Below are 24,288 nucleotides of genomic sequence, written 5' to 3' on the forward strand. Positions count from 1 at the left end.
CATATTGGATTAAAGATGCTAAGGACTCCACTCACTCCCAATCACCTCTCTGGGCTACGCAACTCAGGAAAATCCCACACTCCATCTGCAGGCTGTGCAGATTGTTAATCTGTGGTAGCAGTCGGGCAAGGTCAGTACACTGCTAGGGAAGGGACAGCAATGCTGCTGGCAAGTGGGTGAGTGAATTAATGTATGTACGTGAGGATACATCTGTGTACATTTTGTGCACATGCATGATGCATACTTACATGTGTGCCTGGGTTTGGGTGTGAGTGTGTACCTGTTATGTCTGTGGGGATGTAAAAGAGGATGAAGAGGAGCCGTTACAAATGATTCAATTCGACAGACAGGAAGTGACCTGAGTGAAGGCAGTGGCACCACCTCCCGCTGGAAGGCAGTGGGGAGATGAGCGAGAGAATGGCGCGGTCACCAAGGAGGGAAAGTTAACTGTTGTCACAGTCCTGGGGCAGGGGAAGAAGTCTGACTGGAGAGATTCCAACAGGAATCCATTTCTGAGATGGCAACGTGTTCACGGAGTCTGAAGAAGGGGCAAGAGATTCAGAGGGAGTCTGGGAAATAATGTTTTCACTCAGGGAGTGGTGGGAATCCAGAATACCCTGACTGGGAAGGTAATCAGAGGCTGGAAACGTTACAACATTTAAGAAAATCCTAGATGAATGTTTCAAATATCATAACATTCAAGGATATGGGACAATTGCAGAAAATTGGGATTAGTGTGGCTTTAGTGGTAGTTATATCAGTGCAGACTCAATGGGCCAAAGGGTCTTTTCTGCACCGTGTGAATCTCTGAGTCAATTAACATGTGTCACTGAGTTACCAAGGAATTATTAATTATTAAAAAGCTTGGCTCAGGAGGTCAGTTTAAAGGAGAGTCCTAAAGCTGCCACAGAAAGAGAGAGAGAAGTTTAGGGACAGAATTCCAGAGCTCAGGATCCAGACATTTGAAAGTTCATCCACCAGCTGTGCAGTAATTAAAATCGGGGTGAAGTAACAAGCCAGAATTTGTGGAGCACAGATATTTTGGAGAATTGGGATTGGAGGAGGTTACAGGGATACAGAGGGTCAAGGCTAAGTGCGGATTTGAAAACTAGGAAAATAACTTTAAAAGCGAGCTGTTGCTGGTTTGGGAGCCAGTAGGTCAGTGAGCACTGGGCCAAGTGGAGAATAGATGGAGTGGCTTACCGACAGTGTGGGGGCCAGTGTTGGTACAAGGGTTTGGTTTCTCTCTCCTGACTTTATAATGTCCCCATCTTCTTCATGTTCCTCATCCTCCTCTAACAAGGAAGGCAGTTTGCCATCAGAGGAGACCTGGAATAAAAGAACACTTATCTCCCATTTCCTCACAAACTCAGGACATACCAAAGCACATCACAGTCAAGGAGGTAACTTTGACATGTTGTCACTATGGTAACATGGGCACACAACAAGATCCAAAAACAGCACTGGTGGCACGGTGGCTCAGTGGTTAGCACTGCTGCCTCACAGCATCAGGGCCCCAGGTTCGATTCCAGCCTTGGACGACTGTCTGTGTGGAGTTTGCACATTCTCCCCGTGTCTGTGTGGGCTTCCTCCAGGTTTACTCCCACAGTCCAAAGATGTGCAGGTAGGTGAATTGGCCATGCTAAATTGCCCGTAGTGTTAGGTGGATTAGTCAGAGGGAAATGGGTCTGGGTGGGTTACTCTTCGGAGGGTCAGTGTGGACTGGTTGTGCCAAAGGGCCTGTTTCCACACTGTAGGGAATCTAATCTAATTTGTGGAGTAGAGTGAGAATATTGGCCTGTGGACAGAAGAGAACTTCACCTGCTCTTCCTCAATACACTGCCCAAGGAGTTTTAATGCCATCTGCAGCCCTGGTCTATTCAGAGGGAGGGCTCCTCGGACAGTTCCTCACCTAATTTGCAGCTTAGATGAAGTGGGCCTTGATGCCTGGCCTGAGTCTGCAGGCCGTTTGCTGACAATATCCAGAGAAACATGACGACAACACCTATCAATAGAGTAGCTGTGAAAAAGCCTAATTGGCCCAGTCACAGTCTCCTTCACACGCCTTTCTGCCTTCACTGGAACTCCTCTCGCACAACAGAGTTTGTTGTAATGGAAAACTGGGCAATTTCTGACCATACAGCTTAAGGCAAAATTAACAAATACACACACCTCTTTACCGCCCATTTTACTGCAGAGTTTGTTTTTCTAACTCTAATGAAAAGAACCTCACAGTATACTACCAAAAAGGAACAGAGTGTAAGACTGTAAACTGAACAAGAACTGAAGCAATTTATTTTCCAAACCCTAACCCGACTTCACTCCAAACTTTACCTGGCTTTGACCCTGTAACATAAATTATCATTGAACTAATATTTGGGTGATTGGCTAATAATGTAAACCAATGATAGCCCAAGATCCACAGCTTAGGCTGCTTTGACGTTGATTGGTGACACAGTAACTGACTGCTTCCCTGCTGGTTCCTTACGATGCAGAAATTCCAACACAACCTGCGCCCCACAAAGACAGGCTCAAATCTTCCTGCAGGCAGTTTGAAAAGCTGACTCTTTTAAAAATCTGAAATAAAAGGTGTCGGCAAAAGTGATTGGGAAGTGTTCTTTCTAACAGACCTCGACCCAGTTCAATTCTCTCTCTCTCTCTCTCTCTCTCCTTCCCCCTCAAGTGTATCTGACTAAGGTAAGAATATTGTCTTTTTTGAGACTTTCTACTTCTGTTGCTGATTATATTTGATCAGTGCTCTCAGGTCAACCATTCTCCTATCATCTGCCTATCTAGTCAGGAGTTTGAACATCGCTTATCAACATGGAATTGAATCATAGAATTAGTAGTAGTGTAAGAGGCCAGATAATGTTCTGGGGACTCAGGTTTGAATCCCACACTGGGATTTGAATTCATTGAGTATCTGGAATTAAGAGTCTAATGCTGACCATAAATCCACTGTTGATTGTTGGAAAAACCCATTTGGGTCACTAATGTCCTTCAGGGAAGGAAGTGCCATCCTTACCTGGTTTGGCCTACATGTAACTCCAGACCCACAGTATTGTGGGTGACACTTAACTGCCCCCTGGGTAATTAGGGGTTGGCCATAAATGCTGGCCTGGCCAGTGACAACCACAACATCAACACTCAACATCCCGTGAAGGAATAACTAACAATAATTTGGTCTGTCAGGTGTATGCCAGTTCTCTGTAACAGTAACGTAGCTGGTCCCACCACCTTTCCCCTCAGCCCTGCTAATTCCCTCCATTCTGAATCTGACTCCAACACTCTGCCAATGTGTTGCAGAAAGTAGAACTCGGTCTGTGTTAACATTTTCCCTCGTGTCTCTATTGTCTCTTTTGTTATCACCTTAAGTCTGTGTGGAAAAGTGTGGCACTGGAAAAGCACAGCAGGTTAGGCAGCATCTGAGAAGCAGGAGAATCGACATAAGCCTGAATGTTCTCCTGCTCCTCGGATGCTGCCTGACCGGCTGTGCCTTTCCAGCGCCACACTTTTCAACTCTCATCTCCAAGATCTGCAATCCTCACTTTCTCTTAAATTTGTGTGCTCTGTTTCCTGAGCTTTGCAGGAATCGGAACAGTTTCTCCCTGTCCACTCTGTCAATGGCTGTCATGATCTTGAACAACCCGATCTCCCCTCAACATTCCCATCTGGAACAATGACCCAGCCTTACCAGCATTCCCAAGGAATTGGAGTTCTGAGCTGGATCTTCCAGCTGCACTACAGAGGAACTCTTGCCCCTGCAAGTTGTTGGGCTCAGCTGGGGCTGCAGGGAGACCATTGAAACAGGAGCAGAATTAGGCCGTACAGCCTCCCAACCCTGCTCTGCCTTGCAATCACAGCTGATACGTTCCTCAGGGATCCCACTGAAGAAGAGGATGCCAAGGAGGCAGGACCATGGGAAATCAGGGGTCTCTGCAAGACCAGGGTTTCTCCTGTGACTGGTTTGGGTTGGGGGAACTGGATCATCAGTGGTTTTGGGGGGGACAGGGATGGGGGCGAGTGGATTAGGCCACTGATGAACACCGAAGTCCAGCCTGAACTGGCAGGTTAGACTCAGCAGCGTAGTTCCATGGGCATTGACCTCCCCACATAATGGATTGGCAGTGGGAGGAAGCCATTCTCTGGGACCTCAATCAGCCCAGCGTGACCCTGATGCCGATCTAACGTATCTCCTGGCAGAGAGAAAATCCCAGTGGAGATGGACGGGGTGTACAGCTGCTGGCCACACTGCATTTCTACACCTCCCAATATTCTCCCACCTGCAGGAAGATTGTACAATCCCAATCTAAGCCTCTGTCTATGAAATCCAGAATTCCACACACGTTCCAGAATTGATACATTCACATTCCAGGTCCCTTTGGATTTGCTCTTGTTATTTTTGATTATCTTTTGTTGTTAGATCTTTGCTCATTTTGCTCGACTCTGGCTCGAACAACCTCAGCTTCTCAAGTCGAAGGTAAAACTTTCCAAGAAAGGAAGTTGGGAAATTATTTTTCCAGAGCAGGTTAGTTGGATCTGATGACAGCAATACTGGTGGAAGATCAACAGATAATTATCCAGAAAGGATAAAAAGCTGCAGGGTCATGAGGAAAAAGCTGAAGAGATTAGATTACCTACAGTGTGGAAACAAGTCCACACCAACCCTTCGAAGAGCAACCCATTTTCCCCTACATTCACTACTGACTAATGCACCTAGCACTACGGGCAATTTAGCATGGCCAATTCACCCGACCTGCACTTCTTTGGACTGTGGGAGGGAACCGGAGCACCCTGAAGAAACCCACGCAGACACGGGGAGAATGTGCAAACTCCACACACACAGTTGCCCGAGGTGGGAATTGAACCTGGTTCTGTAAGGCAGCAGTGCTAACCACTGAGCCACCGTGCCGCCCCATGAGCCATTGTGCCGCACTATGCTGAATGGAAATAATTGAATATCAAAGGAATAACACAGACATGAGGGGATCAAATGGTGGTCTTTGAATATAAGAAAAGAATTAGGCTATTCAGCCCATCAAATCTGCTTTATCATTTGACCATGGCTGATAGGTTTCTCATCCTTCCTCCTGTTTTCTCCCTGTAACCCTCGATTCCCTTACTAATCAAGAACCCATCGATCTCTGTTTTAATGAGGTGTCACAGGACTTAAAATGTTAGCTCTGCTTTCTTCCCCTGATGCTGTCAGACCTTCTGGGTTTCACCAGCAATTCCTGGTTTTGTTTCAGCTCTCTATCATCCATAGTTCTTTGTTGTATATAACCTATCAATCTCTGTCTTAAACACACTCAGTGACTAGGCCTCCACAGCCCTCTGCAGCAATAACTTCCACAGATTAGTAACTACCTGAAGAAATTCCTCCTCATCTCAGTTTTAAAGGGTTATCCCTTCACTCTGAGGCTGTGCTGCCTGGACCTGATCTCTCCTACTAATGGAACAATCTTCTCCCTGTCACTCTATGAGTAATCTGGAAAGTTCAAACAGCTCTGCCCTCATCCTTCTAAACTTCACTGAGTCCAACCTTCTGTGCTGTATCTCTGAAGAAATCTGTGGGATTTCACACACGATGTAAACTGGCAGCAGAAGTGCATTGTGTAATTATTGCCCAACTTCCCCTCCTATCAACGGTCTGCACACAGTCAGTCAGTCAGTCAGTCAGACAGACCCTCCTGTTCTGTTGTTGTTATTCTCCAGTCGGTGTGAATCCTCATCCCTCTGGCAGCACACCCACCTTTCACCTCAGTCCACTCTGGGTTCATTCCCACTCAGGGACTGGAAGACACAAAGCCAAGCTGACCCAGACGGAGTGCTGTACTGTCAGAGACTCTTCGCTGAGTCACCATCTCCCTGCTGGGGGGAATGTAAGACACCCCATATCAGTGCAATGTAGGAGAGGGGCAGGGCAGAGGGCTGTTCACCAAGGTATCCAGGCGAATCAGTCAACAGATCATCTCAACACAATCCCAATGCTGTTGGTGGGACCTTACTGTGCACAGACTGCTGCATTTCCCACATGACAACAATAACAAAATATTTGACTGAATATGGAACAATCTCCTTCAGCACTGACCCCTGTGACAGTGCGGCGCTCCCTCAGTACAAACCCTCCAACAGTGCATGTGGCACTCCCTCAGCGCTGACCTTCCGACAGTACAGAGCTCCCTCAGTGTTGACCCTCTGACAGTGCAGCATTCCCTCAGTACTGACCCACTGACAATGTGGTGCTCCCTCAGCACTGACCCTCCAACAATCCAGTGCTCCCTCAGCACTGACCCTCCGATAGTGTGTATTCCCTCAGTACTGACCCTGTGACAGTGCAGCACTCCCTCAGCATCAACCCTCTGATAATGCACACTCCTTCAGTATGGACCCTCTGACAGTGCGGCACTCCCTCAGCACCAACCCTCTGATAATGCACATTCCTTCAGTATGGACCCTCCGTCAGTGAGGCACTCCCTCAGCACTAACCCTCTGATAATGCACACTCCTTCAGTATGGACCCTCTGATAGTGCGGCACTCCCTCAGCACCAACCCTCTGATAATGCGCACTCCTTCAGTATGGACCCTCCGTCAGTGAGGCACTCCCTCAGCACTGACCCTCTGTTAATGCTCACTCCTTCAGTATGGACCCTCCGTCAGTGAGGCACTCCCTCAGCACTGACCCTCCGATAATGCGCACTCCTTCAGTATGGACCCTCCGTCAGTGCAGCACTCCCTCAGCACTGACCCTCCGATAATGCACACTCCTTCAGTATGGACCCTCCGACAGTGCAGCACTCCCTCAGCACTGACCCTCCGATAATGCGCACTCCTTCAGTATGGACCCTCCATCAGTGAGGCACTCCCTCAGCACTGACCCTCCGATAATGCGCACTCCTTCAGTATGGACCCTCCGACAGTGAGGCACTCCCTCAGCACTGACCCTCCGATAATGCGCACTCCTTCAGTATGGACCCTCCATCAGTGAGGCACTCCCTCAGCACTAACCCTCTGATAATGCACACTCCTTCAGTATGGACCCTCCGACAGTGAGGCACTCCCTCAGCACTGACCCTCCGATAATGCACACTCCTTCAGTATGGACCCTCCGACAGTGAGGCACTCCCTCAGCACTGACCCTCTGATAATGCACACTCCTTCAGTATGGACCCTCCGACAGTGAGGCACTCCCTCAGCACTGACCCTCTGATAATGCGCACTCCTTCAGTATGGACCCTCCGACAGTGAGGCACTCCCTCAGCACTGACCCTTCGACAGAGCAGCTTTTTTATTTCTCAAGTTTGGAGGAATGAAATTTGAGTTCTCACTGCAGTCAGGGTTGAATTTGACTCTTGTTTCTCAGTATGATCAGTAAGATCACCACCTCACTCCTGTAGCCTGATGCTCAGCCTGTCATGGTCAGCCAGCTCATAAATGTCCCAGCCCCAAATTTCACCTGGAAAATGTTGGAACCCAACCCGATCCCAGCTCCACGTCCAGACGAGGAAGTACCTTGGAGTCCCAGGGGAGGTTGCTCAGTGCTGTGGCTGACTGCTCTTCCTCTCTGCTGCTCTTGTCAGCCGGCTCCTCACCCTCTGGCTTGTCTTGTACAAGCTGAGTCAGTGCTTCCTGTGCACTGTTCAACAGTAACTCCCTCCGCTCGGTCAGACTAGCCAGCCTCTCGCCTTGTGTTTCATCACAAAGCTCACCCACCTGGGAAAATGATAGAGGTTTAGTCAGCCTCGAATATTTCCCCAACTCCTCCCACACAAACTGACCCTTGTTCCATAGGCATCCCCTGAGGGAGCCCACTCATTCCATTAGGTACATTCTAGCCTTTATCTGAAAACAGAGCTTAAAAACGTGTTGCTGGAAAAGCGCAGCAGGTCAGGCAGCATCAAAGGAGCAGGAGACTCGACGTTTTGGGCATAAGCCCTTCTTCAGGAATGCCCGAAACGTCGATTCTCCTGCTCCTTGGATGCTGCCTGACCTGCTGCGCTTTTCCAGCAACACATTTTTAAGCTCTGATCTCCAGCATCTGCAGTCCCCATTTTCTCCTCCTTATCCGAAAACACTCAATAATCGCACAAGTTTAGAGTTATAATGTCCCAAGGCAGCTGATATAAATCAGAAAGGAATGGCTGCAACAGAAGGGGACATTCATAGGAGGGGAATGAAATATTGTCCAAATGGTTTTTTAAGGAGGATCCTAATGGCAGAGGGTGAGGCAGAAAAATTGAGGGAGGCAAATCCAGGATGTGGGGACGAGACTGTTGCATTTTTACTTTGAGTTTTTTAGTTGTTAGTTTTGTGAGGTGGGGTGATCCTCAGGTTAAACTGATCACTAGTCCTCTCTGTCCAATGGCAGCACAACTTATTGTCTTATTTGACTATGTCAACTTTTATTTACATATCCATCATTGGTTTTGAATGATTGAGAAATGTAAAAACCACACCTTTTCGTTTCTTTGTGCTTTTGGATGTAGACCGAAACTGGGAAAGAACTGTTTTAAAAATCAAGGATTGTCAAAAGATTTTTTTAAATTTAAAATTAACTTGACACTTTTGGCCGTGCAGTTTAGACAGCAACAGTGAAGCCTGATTGGAGAGGAACTGGAGTCGAGAGGTGTATACAAATGGAGATTTGGTTGGTAACAAGTAGCTGATTGGTCTGCAGGCTGATGACATGTTAATCAAAGACAAAGGTTTTCTGCCTGCCAACAGTGATGTGATTGGCTCCCAGATACTGATCAACTTGGGGCTGTGAATGCTTTGGCAGAACCCAGTGGACCTCTGGGGGAGATGGAGCCGTGTTTCTGTGCTGTAGTAAAAAGCATCCGAAGTCTGAAGGTATACAGTTTATTTTCTCTTTTCAGTTGTTGTAAGCTGTGATTTTAATTGATAAAGTAAAGACCTTTATAAATGGGAACCAGTCACCCTGTGCCTCCTACAAACAAAGTCAGAAGTCACATAATACCAGGGGATGAAAGAGCAGTGCTCCGAAAGCTTGTGGATTTCAAATAAACCTGTTGGACTATAACTTGGTGTTGTGTGACCTCTGACCTTGCCCCCCCCAGTCCAACACCAACATCTCCACACCATCCTACAAACAAGTGCAAGTATCTGAAGAAGGGTGATCGAGAAGCAGCGTAAGGATCGTCTCACATTCCCTGTGGACAGAGGAACCGCCATTCCAGTCTTCCTCTCCTTCATCTGGTCAACGGGTGAATGATACTGAACTAGACTGTCATGTCAATATTATTGTTCACATGAGGGGACATGGTGAGTATCTGATTCCAGCCTCAGTCCTGAAGACATGTGGATGGGATGAGAGAAACATGTGTCCTCTGCTACATGTACTCACCTGCTGTAACCTCTCCATCTCTGCGTTATATTCCTGTAATTTTTCCAACAGTGACTGGAAGAGATAATAACATGGTACCAAATGAAAGGAGCTTCACATGCCAAACATCGCAATATATTCCCAGATACACACGCAAATTGGTACAGACAGCAACAACTTGTTACATTGCACTGTCTAACATGGTAAAACATCCCAAGATTCACTTCAGAATTGTTATCAAAGAAAATGCAACACCAATCACATAAAGACATCTAGGTCATAGAAACAAGAATCTGGTCACAGGTTTAAGCAGCATCTTAATGGAGGTGACAGCAACAGAGAGCTGGAGAGGTTTAGGGAGGGAATTCCAGAACCTGGCATCCAAACAGCTCCAGTCACAGCTGTCAAAGATGGAGTGGTGGTAATTGGGGCATTTTGGAACTGGAGAAGTGCCAGGGGTCTTGGAGGGTTATGAGGTAAGCGGAGATTGCAGACAGAGGGAGCAGGCAAGGATAAGGGGGGATTTGGAAACAAAGATGAGAAGTTTGAAATTGAGGTCCTGTCAACTCTATAGCCGATGTACCTCAACAAGCCATTCCAAAGAATCATGGCTGATCCGATTACACTGTGTACCCACTTACCCTCAATACATTTCAGCACCCCCCCCCCCCCCCCCCCCACTCCCTCCCCATCCCTGGCTTATGAAGAATCTCAATCTTAAATATATTCAAAGATTCTGCTCCCACATCTTTTAAGGAAGAGAGTTCCAAAGACTCAACATTTTGAGAAAGACAAAACTTGTCGTCTCTGTTTTGAATGGACAAGCCCTTAAAGTGTTCCCAAGTTCTAGATTCTCCACATGCACCCAGCCAAGTTCCCTCAGGATGTTGTATTTTTCAATCAAGTCACATCTAACTTCTTTAAACTCCAATAGACACAGACTCAACCTAATCAATCTTTCCTTGTCAGATAGCCCACTTATTCCTGGTAATAGTTTGGTAAACCTTCTCTAAAGATCTTCCCTAAAGAAGGTGACCAGGAGTGAACACAGACTTTCAGATGTGGTCTCACCGATGCTCTGTATAACTAAAGCATAACCTCCCTATCCCCTGCATTCAGTTCCTCTCTCAATAGGTGATAACATTTGTTTTCGGAATTACTTGCCGTACCCAGATGCTGAGGCTGTGATTCATGCACTAGGGCACCCAGGTGATTCTGCATCTTTAGTGACCGGTGAACAGGACTCTGTACAACTTGCCATTCAGGCATTGGATGAGTTTCAGTATTTAAGATACAAGTGAAATTGGATGGTACAAGTGTACAGTGGTCGTGAACTTCTGATTTAACAAAGACATTGATAAGGGTTTGAGTAGCAGAGGAGCTGAGGTAGAGACAGTAACGGGTGGTGTTACAGGTTGGAAATGGGTGGTCTTAATCTTCAGCAGATATGTGTGTGAGCATTCGACCCGGGTCAAATGAGAGGCAAAGGTTGCAAAATATCTGGCTGAGCTGTTGCAGGGATAGAGAAGGAGTTAGTAGCTAAGGAACAGAGTTTAGACAGAGGCTGAAAACAACAGCCTGTCTTTCTGATCTTTAGTTCCCGGGAATTACTGCTCCTCCAACACTGGACGTGATCTGATAAGCCAGAGACAGTGAGGAGTTCAGACAGGGCAGTGAGTTAGAGCCGAGTGTGGACCCTGTGCATTCAGATGGTGTCACTAGAGGGCAGTGTGTAGATGAGCAATAGGAGGGTTAAAGGATCGATTCTTGGTAAACACCAGAGATATATAAACGTCGAGCAGGTAATGGTCTTTAATGTAACAAGTTATTCTAGTATGCTTCACAGGGAAAGGGTCAAATGAGAAGCAGGGTTCATAGAATCCCTACAGTGTGGAAACAGGCCCTTCGGCCCATAAGGTCCACACTGACCCTCTGGAGAGTAACCCACCCAGACCCATTTCCCTCTGACTGATGCACCTAACACTACGGACATTTTAGCATGGCCAATTCACCTAACCTGCACATCCTTCAATTGTGGGAGGAAGCCAGAGCAAATCCACACAGACGTGGGGAAAATGTGCAAACTCCACAGAGGCAATTGTCCCAAGGTTGGAATTGAACCCAGGTCCGTGGCCCTATAAGGCAGCAGTGCTAACCACTGAGCCACATGTCGCCAGTTCAGCATGAGAATTCCAGCAGGTACCACCTGTACAGCTGGAGATGAATATTTGATATGGATTAGAGTTTGTGCTCAGCAGATAGGTTCATGATGTCAATCACCAATCCACGGGAATCCTGCTGCGAGTAACTCCCCTCCTGACTCCCCAAAGCCTGTCCACCATCTACACGGCACAAGTCAGGAGTGTGATGGAATACTCCCCACTTACCCTGGGTGGGGGCAGCTCCAAGAAGCTTGACACCGTCCAGGACAAAGCAGTCGCTTGATTGGCCCCACATCCACAAACACCTCCTCCCTCCCCCACCGACGCTCAGTAACAGCAGTGTGTACCATCTACAAGATACACTGCAGAAACTCACCAAAGATCCTCTGACAGCACCTTCCAAACCCACGGCCACTCACATCTAAAAGGATAAGGGCAGCAGATACATGGGAACACCACCCCCTGCAAATTCCCCTCCAAGCCCCTCACCATCCTGACTTGGAAATATATCGCCGTTCCCTCACTGTCACTGGTCAGAATCCTGGAATTCCCTCCCTAAGGACATTGTGGGTCAACCCACAGCACAGGGACTGCAGTGGGTCAAGAAGGCAGCTCACCCCCACCTTCTCAAGGAGGGCAACACAGGATGGGTAATAAATAAGGTTCAAACAGTGACACCCATATCCCACAAATTAATATTTTTAAAATAGGACGAACAGTCAGTGAGTGAGGTCAGGGACCAGTCTGTGAGCTCACTCTCCAGGTGTGAGGTGAAAGGTGATGTACCTGTAACATGGTGCTCTGCTGCGTTGTCACCTCCTGCAGATGTGTCAGTTCTGCAGACACACGCTGAATCTTGGTGAAGACCTCGACCGTACAGATCGCTTCTGGCATTATTCCCAGAGTCTCCTTACAGTGCTCCATCATACCAACAAGCTCCTTCATCTCCTCAAGGTTCTCCATGATTATCTAAACTCAGGAAAGAAACGGTTTTATAGACAAGATGCAAAGGCACATCTGTGCATTTCACATTGATGACAGAAGCACTGGGAATACATGATCTAAATGGGGAAGAGTATTCAGAGGCTGATCAGGATTCAATGTCTAGAATTACCAGGTGCTGACCCATCACCAACAAGAGCAAACCAACACAATACACTCTACTGGCTTTAGGAAGAAATCATATCAAATGTCAGTAATGTCAAAGACACCGATATGCAGGGACAATACTGCTACCTGTCTGTTCTCCAAATGCTCCACGATGGGGAGGTCACAGAGCTTAATGGAGGACAGGATGGTGTTAATCTTCGAAAGTTTATTTTCAATGTTCTTCACTTCGGATTCCAAATCACCAAGTTCCTGCAAAGACAGAGAGTAGGGAAAGTGTCAGTACAGACATCACAAAGAGATTGTGGTGGTACAAATGGAGTACAGTGCATCAGAGCTTACAATGGGACATATCAGGGTTTACAGTGGGTTCAGGGATTACAGTGTAGCGTATAACGGTTTGCAGTGGGGTCAGGGTTTACTGTGGGTCAGGGTTTACAGTGGGGTGTATCAGGGTTTACAGTGGGGTGTATCGGGGTTTACAGTGGGGTCAGGGTTTACAGTCGGGTCAGGGATTACAGTGGAGTGTATCAGGGTTTACAGTGAGGTCAGGTTTACAGTGGGGCGTATCAAGGATTACAGTGGGGTCAGGGTTTACAATGGGGTGTATCAGGGTTTACAGTGGGGTGTATCGGGGTTTACAGTGGGGTATATTGGGGTTTACATTGGGGTGTATCGGGGTTTACACTGGGGTCAGGGTTTACAGTCGGGTCAGGGATTACAGTGGAGTGTATCAGGGTTTACAGTGAGGTCAGGTTTACAGTGGGGCGTATCAAGGATTACAGTGGGGTCAGGGTTTACAATGGGGTGTATCAGGCCTTTACAGTGAGGCATAATGGGGTTTACAGTGGGGTGTATCAAGGTTTACAGTGGTGTGTATTGCGATTTACATTTGGGGTCAGGATTTACAGTGGGATGCATCAGGGTTTATAGTGGGGTTAGGGTTTACAGCGGGGCATATCGGAGGTTACAGTGGGGTCAGGGTTTACAGCGGGGCATATCGGAGGTTACAGTGGGGTCAGGGTTGACAGTAGGGTGAAGCTGGGTTTACAGTGGGGTGTATCGGGGTTTACAGTGGGGTGTATCAGGGTTTACTGAGGGATGTATTGGGGTTTACAGTGGGGTGTATCAGGGTTTACAGTGGGGTATATCGGGGTGACTGTGGGGTGTATCAGGGTTTACAGTGGGGTGTATTGGGGTTTACAGTGGGGTATATCGGGGTTTACAGTGGGATGTATCGGGGTTTACAGTGGGGTGTATCGGGGTTTACAGTGGGGTATATCGGGGTTTACAGTGGGATGTATCGGGGTTTACAGTGGGGTGTATCGGGGTTTACAGTGGGGTATATCGGGGTTTACAGTGGGATGTATCGGGGTTTACAGTGGGGTGTATCAGGGTTTACAGTGGGGTGTATCGGGGTTTACAGTGCGGAGTATCAGGGTTTACAGTGGGGTGTATCAGGGTTTACAGTGGGGTGTATCGGGGTTTACAGTGGGGTGTATCGGGGTTTACAGTGGGGTGTATCAGGGATTACAGTGGGGTTGTATCGGGGTTTACAGTGGGGTGTATCAAGGATTACAGTGGGGTGTATCGGGGATTACAGTGCGGTGTATCAGGGTTTACAGTGGGGTGTATCGGGGTTTACAGTGGGGTGTATCAGGGATTACAGTGGGGTGTATCGGGGTTTACAGTGGGTTGTATCGGGGTTTACAGTGGGGTGTATCAAGGATTACAGTGGGGTGTATCGGGGATTACAGTGCGGTGTATCGGGGATTACAGTGGGGTGTATCAGGGTTTACAGTGGGGTGTATCGGGGTTTACAGTGGGGTGTATCGAGGTTTACAGTGGGGTGTATCGGGGTTTACAGTGGGGTATATCGGGGTTTACAGTGGGGTGTATCGGGGTTTACAGTGGGGTGTATCGAGGTTTACAGTGGGGTGTATCGGGGTTTACAGTGGGGTATATCGGGGTTTACAGTGGGGTGTATCGGGGTTTACAGTGGGGCGTATCAGGGTTTACAGTGGGGCGTATCGGGGTTTACAGTGGGGTGTATCGGGGTTTCCAGTGGGGTATATCGGGGTTCACATTGGGATGTATCGGGGTTTACAGTGGGATGTATCGGGGTTTCCAGTGGGGTGTATCGGGGTTTACAGTGGGGTGTATCGGGGTTTCCAGTGGGGGTGTGAAATCACAACTGCTGAGACGAGATGACTGTGACAGTCACTGGGCCGTGGGTGCACTTTAACGAAGACAGTGATGCTGAGTCAATGTTTCTCTGGGGCATTAGGCTGTCTCACCATCGCTACGTGTTCTAACTCTGCAAGTTGCACGTCAATCTCTTGTTGCAGGGTGGAAGTCCCTTTCTGGAGCTCGTTGAGTCGCTCCATCATCTCCTCGGTCTGGTAGAGCACAGACAGCTCCTTCAGTCTGACGAGAACGTCTTGCAGCCCTTGCTGCTTTTGTTTGGCACTCTGAGCCAGCACCTTTCAAAAACAAGTCACAACTCAAACAAAGAGGAGGAATCGATTCTCAATCCATTCAAAACATCAGACAACTGCAAATCGAAAAGCAAGGACGCTCAATGAAAAGAGGAGCAAGTTACTGCCGATGCAGGAATCTGTACTAAAAACAACAAATGCTGGAGATCACAACGGCTCAGGATAGTGTCCATGGAGAGTAAGCTAACGTTTCGGGTCTAGCTGATCCTTCATTCAGCTCTGATGGAGAGTCATCTCAGCTCGAAATGTTAGCTTGCTCTCTCACTATCGCCACTGTCCTTACCCACTGCCATCTTCTGCATTTGGTGTTTTCACTGAAGTTCATTAAAACTTTGAGTCTTGGCACAGGCCCACTTGGAGCATTAAGAGCAGATCCAAGTCTCTGTAAATGGAGCTATTACAACTACATTCACAGGGATAATTTCAGAGTTTAGAGGTTCAACCTGTCAGAGTATTCAGGCAAGACGTATTACTGTTCGCAGGATGTGTACTGTCAGAGCGTCCACATCATACTTACGGACAGATGTGTCTCAGAGTCCCATCTCTGACAGGCTGCACCTCCCAAACAGAGTCCCATCTCTGACAGGGTGTCCCTCCCAAACAGAGTCCCATCTCTGATCGGCTGCACCTCCCAAACAGAGTCCCATCTCTGACAGGGTGTCCCTCCCAAACAGAGTCCCATCTCTGATAGGCTGCATGTCCGAAAGAGCTGCATTCCCTCGGCATCCAACAGGACACACCAATAAAATGAGGCCACTCAGCCCTTCGAGCCGGTGCTGCTGTACAATAATGTGGAGGTGCCGGTGTTGGACTGGGGTGGTCAAAGTCAGAAGTCACACGACACCAGGTTATATCATTCAGGTGACGAAGGGGCAAGACTACGAAAGCTTATGGTTTTAAATAAACCTGTTGGACTGTAACCTGGTGTCATGTGATTTCAGACTTTGCTCTTCAATACGATGATGGCTGGTCTGATTTTAATCACAACTCTACCTTCCTGTCCAGTCCCTGATAATCTTTGGTCATCAAACATTGAATTGCTTCTGCTTTGAACAGAATTAAAGATTCTGCATTCACTGCCATTGGAAAAAGGGAATTCTCAGCCACCCCCTCACTTTCCCCACTCACTGAACCTCCCTCACTTTCCCCACTCACTGAACCTCCCTCACTTTCCCCACTCACTGAACCTACTCTTATCCCTTTGCAGGCTCCTTCAGTTCTCCTCACAACTCACTTTCTGACCTATCTTTGTGACATCAACAAATGTAGCTCCACACCTTCCATCCCTTCATCCAAAACACTTCTATAAATTGTAAAGAATTATGGGCGGCACGGTGGCACAGTGGTTAGCACTGCTGCCTCACAGCGCCTGAGACCTGGGTTCAATTCCCGACTCAGGCGACTGACTGTGTGGAGTTTGCACGTTCTCCCCGTGTCTGCGTGGGTTTCCTCCGGGTGCTCCGGTTTCCTCCCACAGTCCAAAGATGTGCGAGTCAGGTGAATTGGCCAAGCTAAATTGCCCGTAGTGTTAGGTAAGGGGTAAGTGTAGGGGTATGGGTGGGTTGCGCTTCGGCGGGTCGGTGTGGACTTGTTGGGCCGAAGGGCCTGTTTCCACACTATAAATAATCTAATCTAATCTTTAAAAAAAAGAGTAGAGGTCCCAGCACTGACCTCTGTGGCACCCCACTTGTGATTACAATTGGGTAATGTGGAGGGTAATGGGGAAAGGGCAGGTGACTTCACTCCTTACTGTCCTGTCACAGTGAGCCTGGAGTCTGAGTGTCAGCAGCAGTGGGGCACCAACCCGAAATGTATCCTGCCTGGACGGATGCTCATGCCTGGCTGCTCACCTGTAAAGCTAGGAGTTGTTTGTTCACTGTCTTGGCTGATGTGTAGTCCATTTTACTGGAGAGCAGACTCTTGGCATTATTGTTCCATGCTTCTGTCGAGTCAGTGATCTGTTTATACTCCTCCAGGCAGTCAGGAATCTGCTCAAAAATACACAAAAGTCCTTCAATAGAGAGATGTTAATGTACCATCCATCAACAGGATGGAATGGAAATCCTGAGGAATTACACTCTGACCAATGGGGCCACCTAGAATTAGTATCATACATGTCCAGCACAGGGTTCAACACAGAGGAAAGCGCCCACTGGATTGAGCCCATCAAACTCTTACCATCTATAAGGCACAAGTCAGGAGTGTGATGGAATACTCCCCACTTGCCCTGGATGGGGGCAGCTCCAACAACACTCAAGGAGCTTGACACCATCCAGGACAAAGCAGCCGCTTGATTGGCCCCACATCCACAAACACCCCCTCCCTCCCCCACCGACGCTCAGTAGCAGCAGTGTGTACCATCTACAAGATACACTGCAGAACCTCACCGAAGATCCTCAGGCAGCACCTTCCAAACCCACGGCCATTTCCATCCAGAAGGACAAGGGCAGCAGATACATGGGAACACCACCCCCTGCAAGTTCCCCTCCGAGCCCCTCACCATCCTGACTTGGAAATATATCGCCGTTCCTTCACTGTCACTGGGTCAAATTTCCTGTCTAATGATATTATAGGTCAATTGACAGGACGTGGACAGCAGCAGTTCAAGAAGGCAGCTCATCCCCACCTTCTCAAGGGGCAACTAGGGACAGTTAATAAATGCTCATCCAGCCAGTGACACCCATGGCCTATGAATGAATTTTAAAAACCCTCTGTGGACAGGTACAGGTTAGATGTGGAATGAAGCTCCCTCATACAGATCCAGTACAGGTTAAAGAGAGGCTATAAAGCAGAAACAGCAGTGAACAGTGTCAGAGACCATGCCGAGGACCTGTCACCTTGTTGAGGAGGATGGTTCTGCGCTCTGCTGTGTGTGAGACATGCTGGTATAGCTGGAGTGGTTCCATGAGATTCTCCATCAGCTGCTGAGCCTGCTCGGGATCCTGCTGTGCCAGCTCCTGCACCTCTGCTTCGAGCTCCGATAGAACCGAGTGCCACTTATCGATCGCACACCACACTGTCTGTGGGAAGGTTGAGCAGGCATTGAACCCAGGACCCAAACAACATCATCATCCACCAAACACAGTAACAACATGGCAACCTACGCACGGTACTCAGATGAAACTTTCTGCAGTTTCACTTCCTAAATGTAAAAGGTTAGCCAGTGGCAGAAACACGTGCAGAACAGCATTGCTGTGAGAACATGTCATTAATTCCTGGAAATACATCAACTTCAAAATAGAGAGAGAACAAAGTGATCTGACATCAGAAATAGAACAATGCTGCCCTCTGCTGTCAAATGAGGTGATCTGCCCCTGGATTATAGGGGCTTTCAGGAGAAGGGACCCTGTACCCCAGTGAGGGTCAGCCCCTTCAGGAGAGGGAGGGAGACCCCGTACCCCAGTGAGGGTCAGCCCCTTCAGGAGAGGGAGGGGGACCCCGTACCCCAGTGAGGGTCAGCCCCTTCAGGAGAGGGAGGGAGACCCCGTACCCCAGTGAGGGTCAGCCCCTTCAGGAGAGGGAGGGAGACCCTGTACCCCAGTGAGGGTCAGCCCCTTCAGGAGAGGGAGGGGGACCCCGTACCCCAGTGAGGGTCAGCCCCTTCAGGAGAGGGAGGGGGGACCCCGCACCCCAGTGAGGGTCAGCCCCTTCAGGAGAGGGAGGGAGACCCCGTACCCCAGTGAGGGTCAGCCCCTTCAGGAGAGGGAGGGAGACCCCGTACCCCAGTGAGAGTCAACCCCTTCAGGAGAGGGAGGGAGACCCCGTACCCCAGTGAGAGTCAACCCCTTCAGGAGAGGGAGGGAGACCCCGTACCCCAGTGAGAGTCAGCCCCTTCAGGAGAGGGAGGGGGACCCCGTACCCCAGTGAGGGTCAGCCCCTTTGGGATGTTGAGGGGAGAGGTGAAGTGGGGCGGTATTCTGATTGCAGTAGTTTGGTGGAGAGTGTTCATTGCTGTACCTTCTGTTGATTCCGGGCCTCACTGTGAGTTTTGCTGCATTGCTTTAGCAGCTTCTCCACCCTGTGAAGTCCATTCGTTATGGATACAATTCTGTGGCTCAGATCCTGCCTTGGGCTGGCCTCCAGCTGACAAGAAAATCCAAAAAAGGTCACCTTTGAGCTGACGGATGTGTTTTGCCGCGCTCCATGCTCTCCCATTTGTTCTGACAATGCTCCCTGACACATTATATTCTTCAGAACCAACATGGGTTAGTCTCATGTTATAATGTCATTACCAGCTCAGAGAGTGTCAGGGATCATAAACTTTCAAATAGTTTTAACTTGTGAAAAAATAAGTAGTAAACAAGTGGCCAACTGGGAATACTTTACTGGATGGGTGCAACTCCAACATTCAGGAAGGTGACACCATCCAGGACAACGCAGCCACTTGATTACTACCACATTAGATAAAAACAATGACTGCAGATGCTGGAAACCAGATTCGGGATCAGTGGTACTGGAAGAGCACAGCAGTTCAGGCAGCATCCAAGGAACAGCACATTAGCAGAGAAGGGAACAGCCCTAGTGGTGTTATCACCACACTATTAATCCTGAGAGTTAGGTGCCATTTTAGGGACCCAGGTTCAAACCCTGCCACAGCATATGGTATAGTTTAAACTTAACTAAAATCTGGAAGGAAGAGCCTAATGATGGCTGTGATTTGATTTTTGGGGGAAAACCCATCTGGTTCACTAATGTCCCTGAAGGAAGAAATCTATCATCCTTACCTGGTCTGGCCTACACACGATCCCAGACTCACAGCAATGTGGCTGACTTTTAACTGCCCTGTAGCTTGGCCGTGACGCCCTCATCATGTGAATTATTTTTTTAAAAATCTATATTCACTCCCCCCAGCACAAACGCTCAGTAACAGCAGTGTGTACTATCTACAAGATGCCCTGCAGAAATTCATCAAAGATCCTCAGACAGCACCTTCCAAACCCATGGCCACCTCCATCTAGAAGGACAAGGGCAGCAGATACATGGGAACACCACCCCCTGGAAGTTCACCTCCGAGCCACTCACCTCCTGTCTTGGAAATATATCACCGTTCCTTCAGTGTCACTGGGTCAGAATCCTGGAATTCCCTCCCTCAGGGCATTGTGGGTCAACCCACAGCACATGGACTGCAGCAGGTCAAGAAGGCAACTCACCCCCACCTTCTCAAGGGGCAACTAGGGACAGGAAATAAATGCTGGGCCCAGCCAGTGATGTTGAAGGGCTTTTGCCCGAAATGTCGATTTTTCCTGCTCCTCAGATGCTGCCTGACCTGCTGCGCTTTTCCAGCACCACTCTGATCTTGACTCTGATCTCCAGCATCTGCACTTCTGCAGAGGTGAAGGGTTGAAATCCCAGACAAGAACATTAAGCAGTTGATTCTGGTGAATGTATATAACATCAGGGAAACAGATTTATTTCATTGTTGTTAATGGTTGGGATCTTGCTCTACATAAAGTGGACATTCCATTAAGTGCGTCACTGACATCGAAGATGGTGAACAGAAGAAAGCTGCTGGAGAAGTTAAAGCCTCACCTTAGCTCCCATGTCTGTCAGTGCGGAACTGGTCTTCTGGATGCGAGTGGCGATCTCTGAGGGAACATCCTGCTCTGAGTACCTGCTCTGCAGCTGGCCGCTAAGTTCTGCCATTGCCTGGCGCCGGGCACTTATCCCTGCTCGGAGTTGCTATGGGCAACAGAGTAGAATGAATACGTGTGCCCTCTGGGCAGTCAGGTCTATGCTTTCAAACAAAACCACACAGGAGTTCACACAAAACCAGAAACCACCTGAAGATCCACAGTCACCAAGCACAGGGGGTTATAGGGACTAATCAGGTCAACCATGGATTACATTGAGCTCCTAATTCACACATTTATATGTGACTGCGCCAGCCGTTTGAGGGAGCTCCCCTTTCACTGGTCTTCCCTGGTGTTTTTCCATGCCCCTGGTAGTTTTTACTTGCCAAGTATTTATAAAATCACATAACCCCTCCAGTGTAGAAGCAAGCCTTTCAGCCCTTCAAGTCCACACTGACCTTCTGAAGATCATCCCACCCAGCCCCAGCCCCATCTTTCATGGCTAACCCGCCTAGCCTGCACATCCATGGGCACTGTGAAACCCACACAGACACGGGGAGAACATGCAAACTCCATGTAGACAGTCACCTGAGTCTGGAATCGAACGCAGGTCCCGTGCGGTAGCTGTGCTAACCGCTGACCCACTGTGTCATCCTAGCTTCCAAAATTCCTTTCCAAACATTGCTGTTGTATGTTTCAGGTGCTCTATTTTGGCAGTAAGCATACAGAGGGTTAACATAGACAAAATGCCACCATTCTGAACAATGTGCTGGAATGGGACCTGGGCGTGCACGTTTGAAAGTACTGCAACATGAAGGGTGTTTCAGGAAGCATGTGGGGGCATGGCCCTCTGAGGTATAGAGACAGACAAACGGCGAGAGGGAACACTGGTGCTTTGTGAAGCCCTGGATATAAACCACAGCCAGGGCACGTGTCCAGCGCTGGGCTCCACACTTTCAGATAGATGCTCACATCCTTCGAAAGGTTCTCGAAGGGATTTACAAAAATTATTATGGGGACAAAGGATTTTAGTCACAATGCAAATATAGAAACGTAGGAAAATAGGAGCAGCAGCAGACCATTCGGCCCTTCAATCCTGCTCCACTATTCCAATATGATCATAGCTGATCAGCTCCCATACCCGATGATCCCTCAATGTTTGGCCTCAGCTGCTTTCTATAACAGAGAATTCCACAGGGACCTCACTCTCTGGGTGAAGACATTTCTCCTCATCCCTGTCCAAAATGGCCAACCCCAAATCCTTAGAATGTGACCCCCTGGGTCTTGACTCTCTGGTCATCAGAACATCCTTCCTGCCTTTTCCCTATCCAGCTCTATTAGCGTTTACAGGTTTCTATGAGATCTTCTTGTAAATGCCAGTGAATGACTGACCCAGTCCCTGGGCCATCACCGTCCAGTTGGATAAGGGCAACAGGTACATCAGAACAGCACCCAGCCAAATCCTGCAACTTCCTCCTTCAGGGCATTGTGAGTGCCCAAGTGGTTGAAGTCAACTACCACCTTAGCAAGGGGCAATTAGGGACAGGCAGTTAATACTGGTCCAGTGACAATGAAAAGTAAATGCTGATGGTACGAGATCTAGAGAGACACGGAGTTAAGGTTTTGAGCAAGAGATGTGTGGGATGTGAAGAAGGACATTGTTACACCGCACCTGGTAATGACCAGCTCTCACTGCCCAGGAGGTTGGGCTGGGAGGGGAGCAGGCAGCACTGAACAATTCCAAAAGGAAACGGACCAAATACTGGAGGGAAATAATTCTGTGGGAGGGGGATGCAGGGGAATTAATAATCCTGTGGGGGGGGGGGAGGGCAAGTGCAGGGAATTGATAATCCTGTGTGGGGGGACAGGGGGAGGTAGTGCAGTGGAATTGGTTGGATTGCTACATGGCAAACTAGTAGGGACTCAATGACCTGAATGGCCTCCTTCAGTTGTGTGTGTGTGTGTGTGTGTGTGTGTGTGTGTGTGTGTGTGTGTGTGTGTGTGTGTGTGAGAGAAACCTCACCCATCGTCCTTTTCGGCAGCACGTTCCAAATCACAACAACTCGCTCTGTAAAAGAACCTCTCATCTCCAGCTCAGGATCATTCACCTATTGTCTTGAATCCGCTGTTACTGACCCTCTGCCAATGGAAACAGTCTCTCCTTGTTTACTCTATCACTTTCTCTTCAAATGTATTTAATGGAGAAGCAGCGTCAGTTTCTGGTCTTTTTATTTGAAAGCTAAAGACAACAGGGCAAAGAGAACTAAAAGCCATTGATTGATATGCACAGCTTGCAGCTGTACCTACTCGGTGTATTCATCAGTCTGAATATCAAAAACACAGCACTCCTGCTCAAATTCCACTTCACCTTCATTGCACAAAACCAACACATTCAGCTCCTGTTCCAAATTCACTGAATGCAATGATGATCTTTGAAAGGCCGGTTACAAGAGATTGCTGATCAGGCGAACAGCAGGTCAGCTGTATGGCCTCTAGAAATAACTCAATCTATCAAGCCTTCCAAAGCTCTCAATTCAACTCCAGCCTGGAACCCACTCTATTCACAGAATTGCAGAATGGTTACAACACAACTCAGGCCATTTCGCCCATCATGTCTGTGCTGGCGCATTGAAGGAACAAACCTGAGTGTCACTCCCCTGTCTTCTCCCTCTACCACTACACAGTCTTCCTATTCAGATAATGGTTCAACTTCCTCACGAGTGACTCGCTTGAACCTGCCTCCACAACACTCTCAGGCGGCGCATTCAAAACTCAAACCATTCACTGGGTGAGAACGTTCCTCCTGGCGGTTTCTTTTGCCAATCCCCTAAACCTGGTTCTGAACCCCTGCACCAAGGGGAACTGCATCTCCCTCACTACTCCCTTATGGTCCAGACCCCTCAATTCTGAACACCTCCATCAGATCTCATCTCAACTCTCTCCTCTCTAACAATCTCAACGTCTCCAAACTATCCACATAACCAAAGTTCCTCATCCTGGAACCATTCTCGTGAATCTTTTCTGCACTCTCTAATGCTCTCCTAAAGTGTGACTCACAGAATTCAACACTGTAGTAAACTGAAGGAAAACCGAAGATTTATACAGATTTAACAAAGCTTTCTTCCTTTTGTTCATGAACACACCTATTAAAACGTTTAGGACACTGTCTCCTTTAAACACTTTCTCATCCTTCCACCTACAATGCTTTATGAAGATGTCCACCCTCTGCTCCTGCTCCCTCTTTGGTAGAGTGCTCCGGCTTTTATAAAGTCTCTCCACGTTCCTTTCTACCAAAAAGAATCCTGATTTGGAGATGCCGGTGTTGGACTGGGGTAGACAAAGTTAAACATCACACAACACCAGGTTATAGTCCAACAGGTTCATTTGGAAGCACTAGCTTTCAGAGCGCTGATCCTTCAGCAGGTGGTTGTGGACTCACAGTTCACATCACCTCAGATTTTTCTGCATTTCACCCGTCTAGCCACTCCAACTACCTGCCTGTGTCCTTTTGAATTTCAATGTTATCCTCCCCATCATTCACAAGGCTTCAGAGTTTTGTATCATCTGGAAATCTTCAATTCGGAACATGTTCACCAAAGTCAAGGTC

General features: G+C 48.2%; 1 protein-coding gene across 4 annotated transcripts in view; it reads right to left on the bottom strand.

Annotated features, from left to right (window-relative positions):
• The window catches only part of LOC132818445 (nesprin-2-like), a 311,316-nt gene that overhangs the window by 219,361 nt on the left and 67,667 nt on the right, over positions 1 to 24,288 (bottom strand). For all 4 annotated transcript variants that reach the window (XM_060829512.1, XM_060829513.1, XM_060829511.1 and 1 more), the window contains 10 exons: positions 20,641 to 20,790; positions 19,069 to 19,194; positions 17,949 to 18,131; positions 16,962 to 17,099; positions 14,911 to 15,096; positions 12,743 to 12,865; positions 12,293 to 12,475; positions 9,366 to 9,419; positions 7,514 to 7,714; positions 1,204 to 1,329 (listed from right to left, as the gene is read on the bottom strand). In XM_060829512.1, the coding sequence (XP_060685495.1) occupies positions 1,204 to 1,329; positions 7,514 to 7,714; positions 9,366 to 9,419; positions 12,293 to 12,475; positions 12,743 to 12,865; positions 14,911 to 15,096; positions 16,962 to 17,099; positions 17,949 to 18,131; positions 19,069 to 19,194; positions 20,641 to 20,790 (1,470 nt within the window). The remainder of the gene's footprint in view (positions 1 to 1,203; positions 1,330 to 7,513; positions 7,715 to 9,365; positions 9,420 to 12,292; positions 12,476 to 12,742; positions 12,866 to 14,910; positions 15,097 to 16,961; positions 17,100 to 17,948; positions 18,132 to 19,068; positions 19,195 to 20,640; positions 20,791 to 24,288) is intronic.

The sequence above is a fragment of the Hemiscyllium ocellatum genome, chromosome 8 (genome assembly GCF_020745735.1).
Source record: "Hemiscyllium ocellatum isolate sHemOce1 chromosome 8, sHemOce1.pat.X.cur, whole genome shotgun sequence".
Taxonomy (NCBI): Eukaryota; Metazoa; Chordata; class Chondrichthyes; order Orectolobiformes; family Hemiscylliidae; genus Hemiscyllium; species Hemiscyllium ocellatum.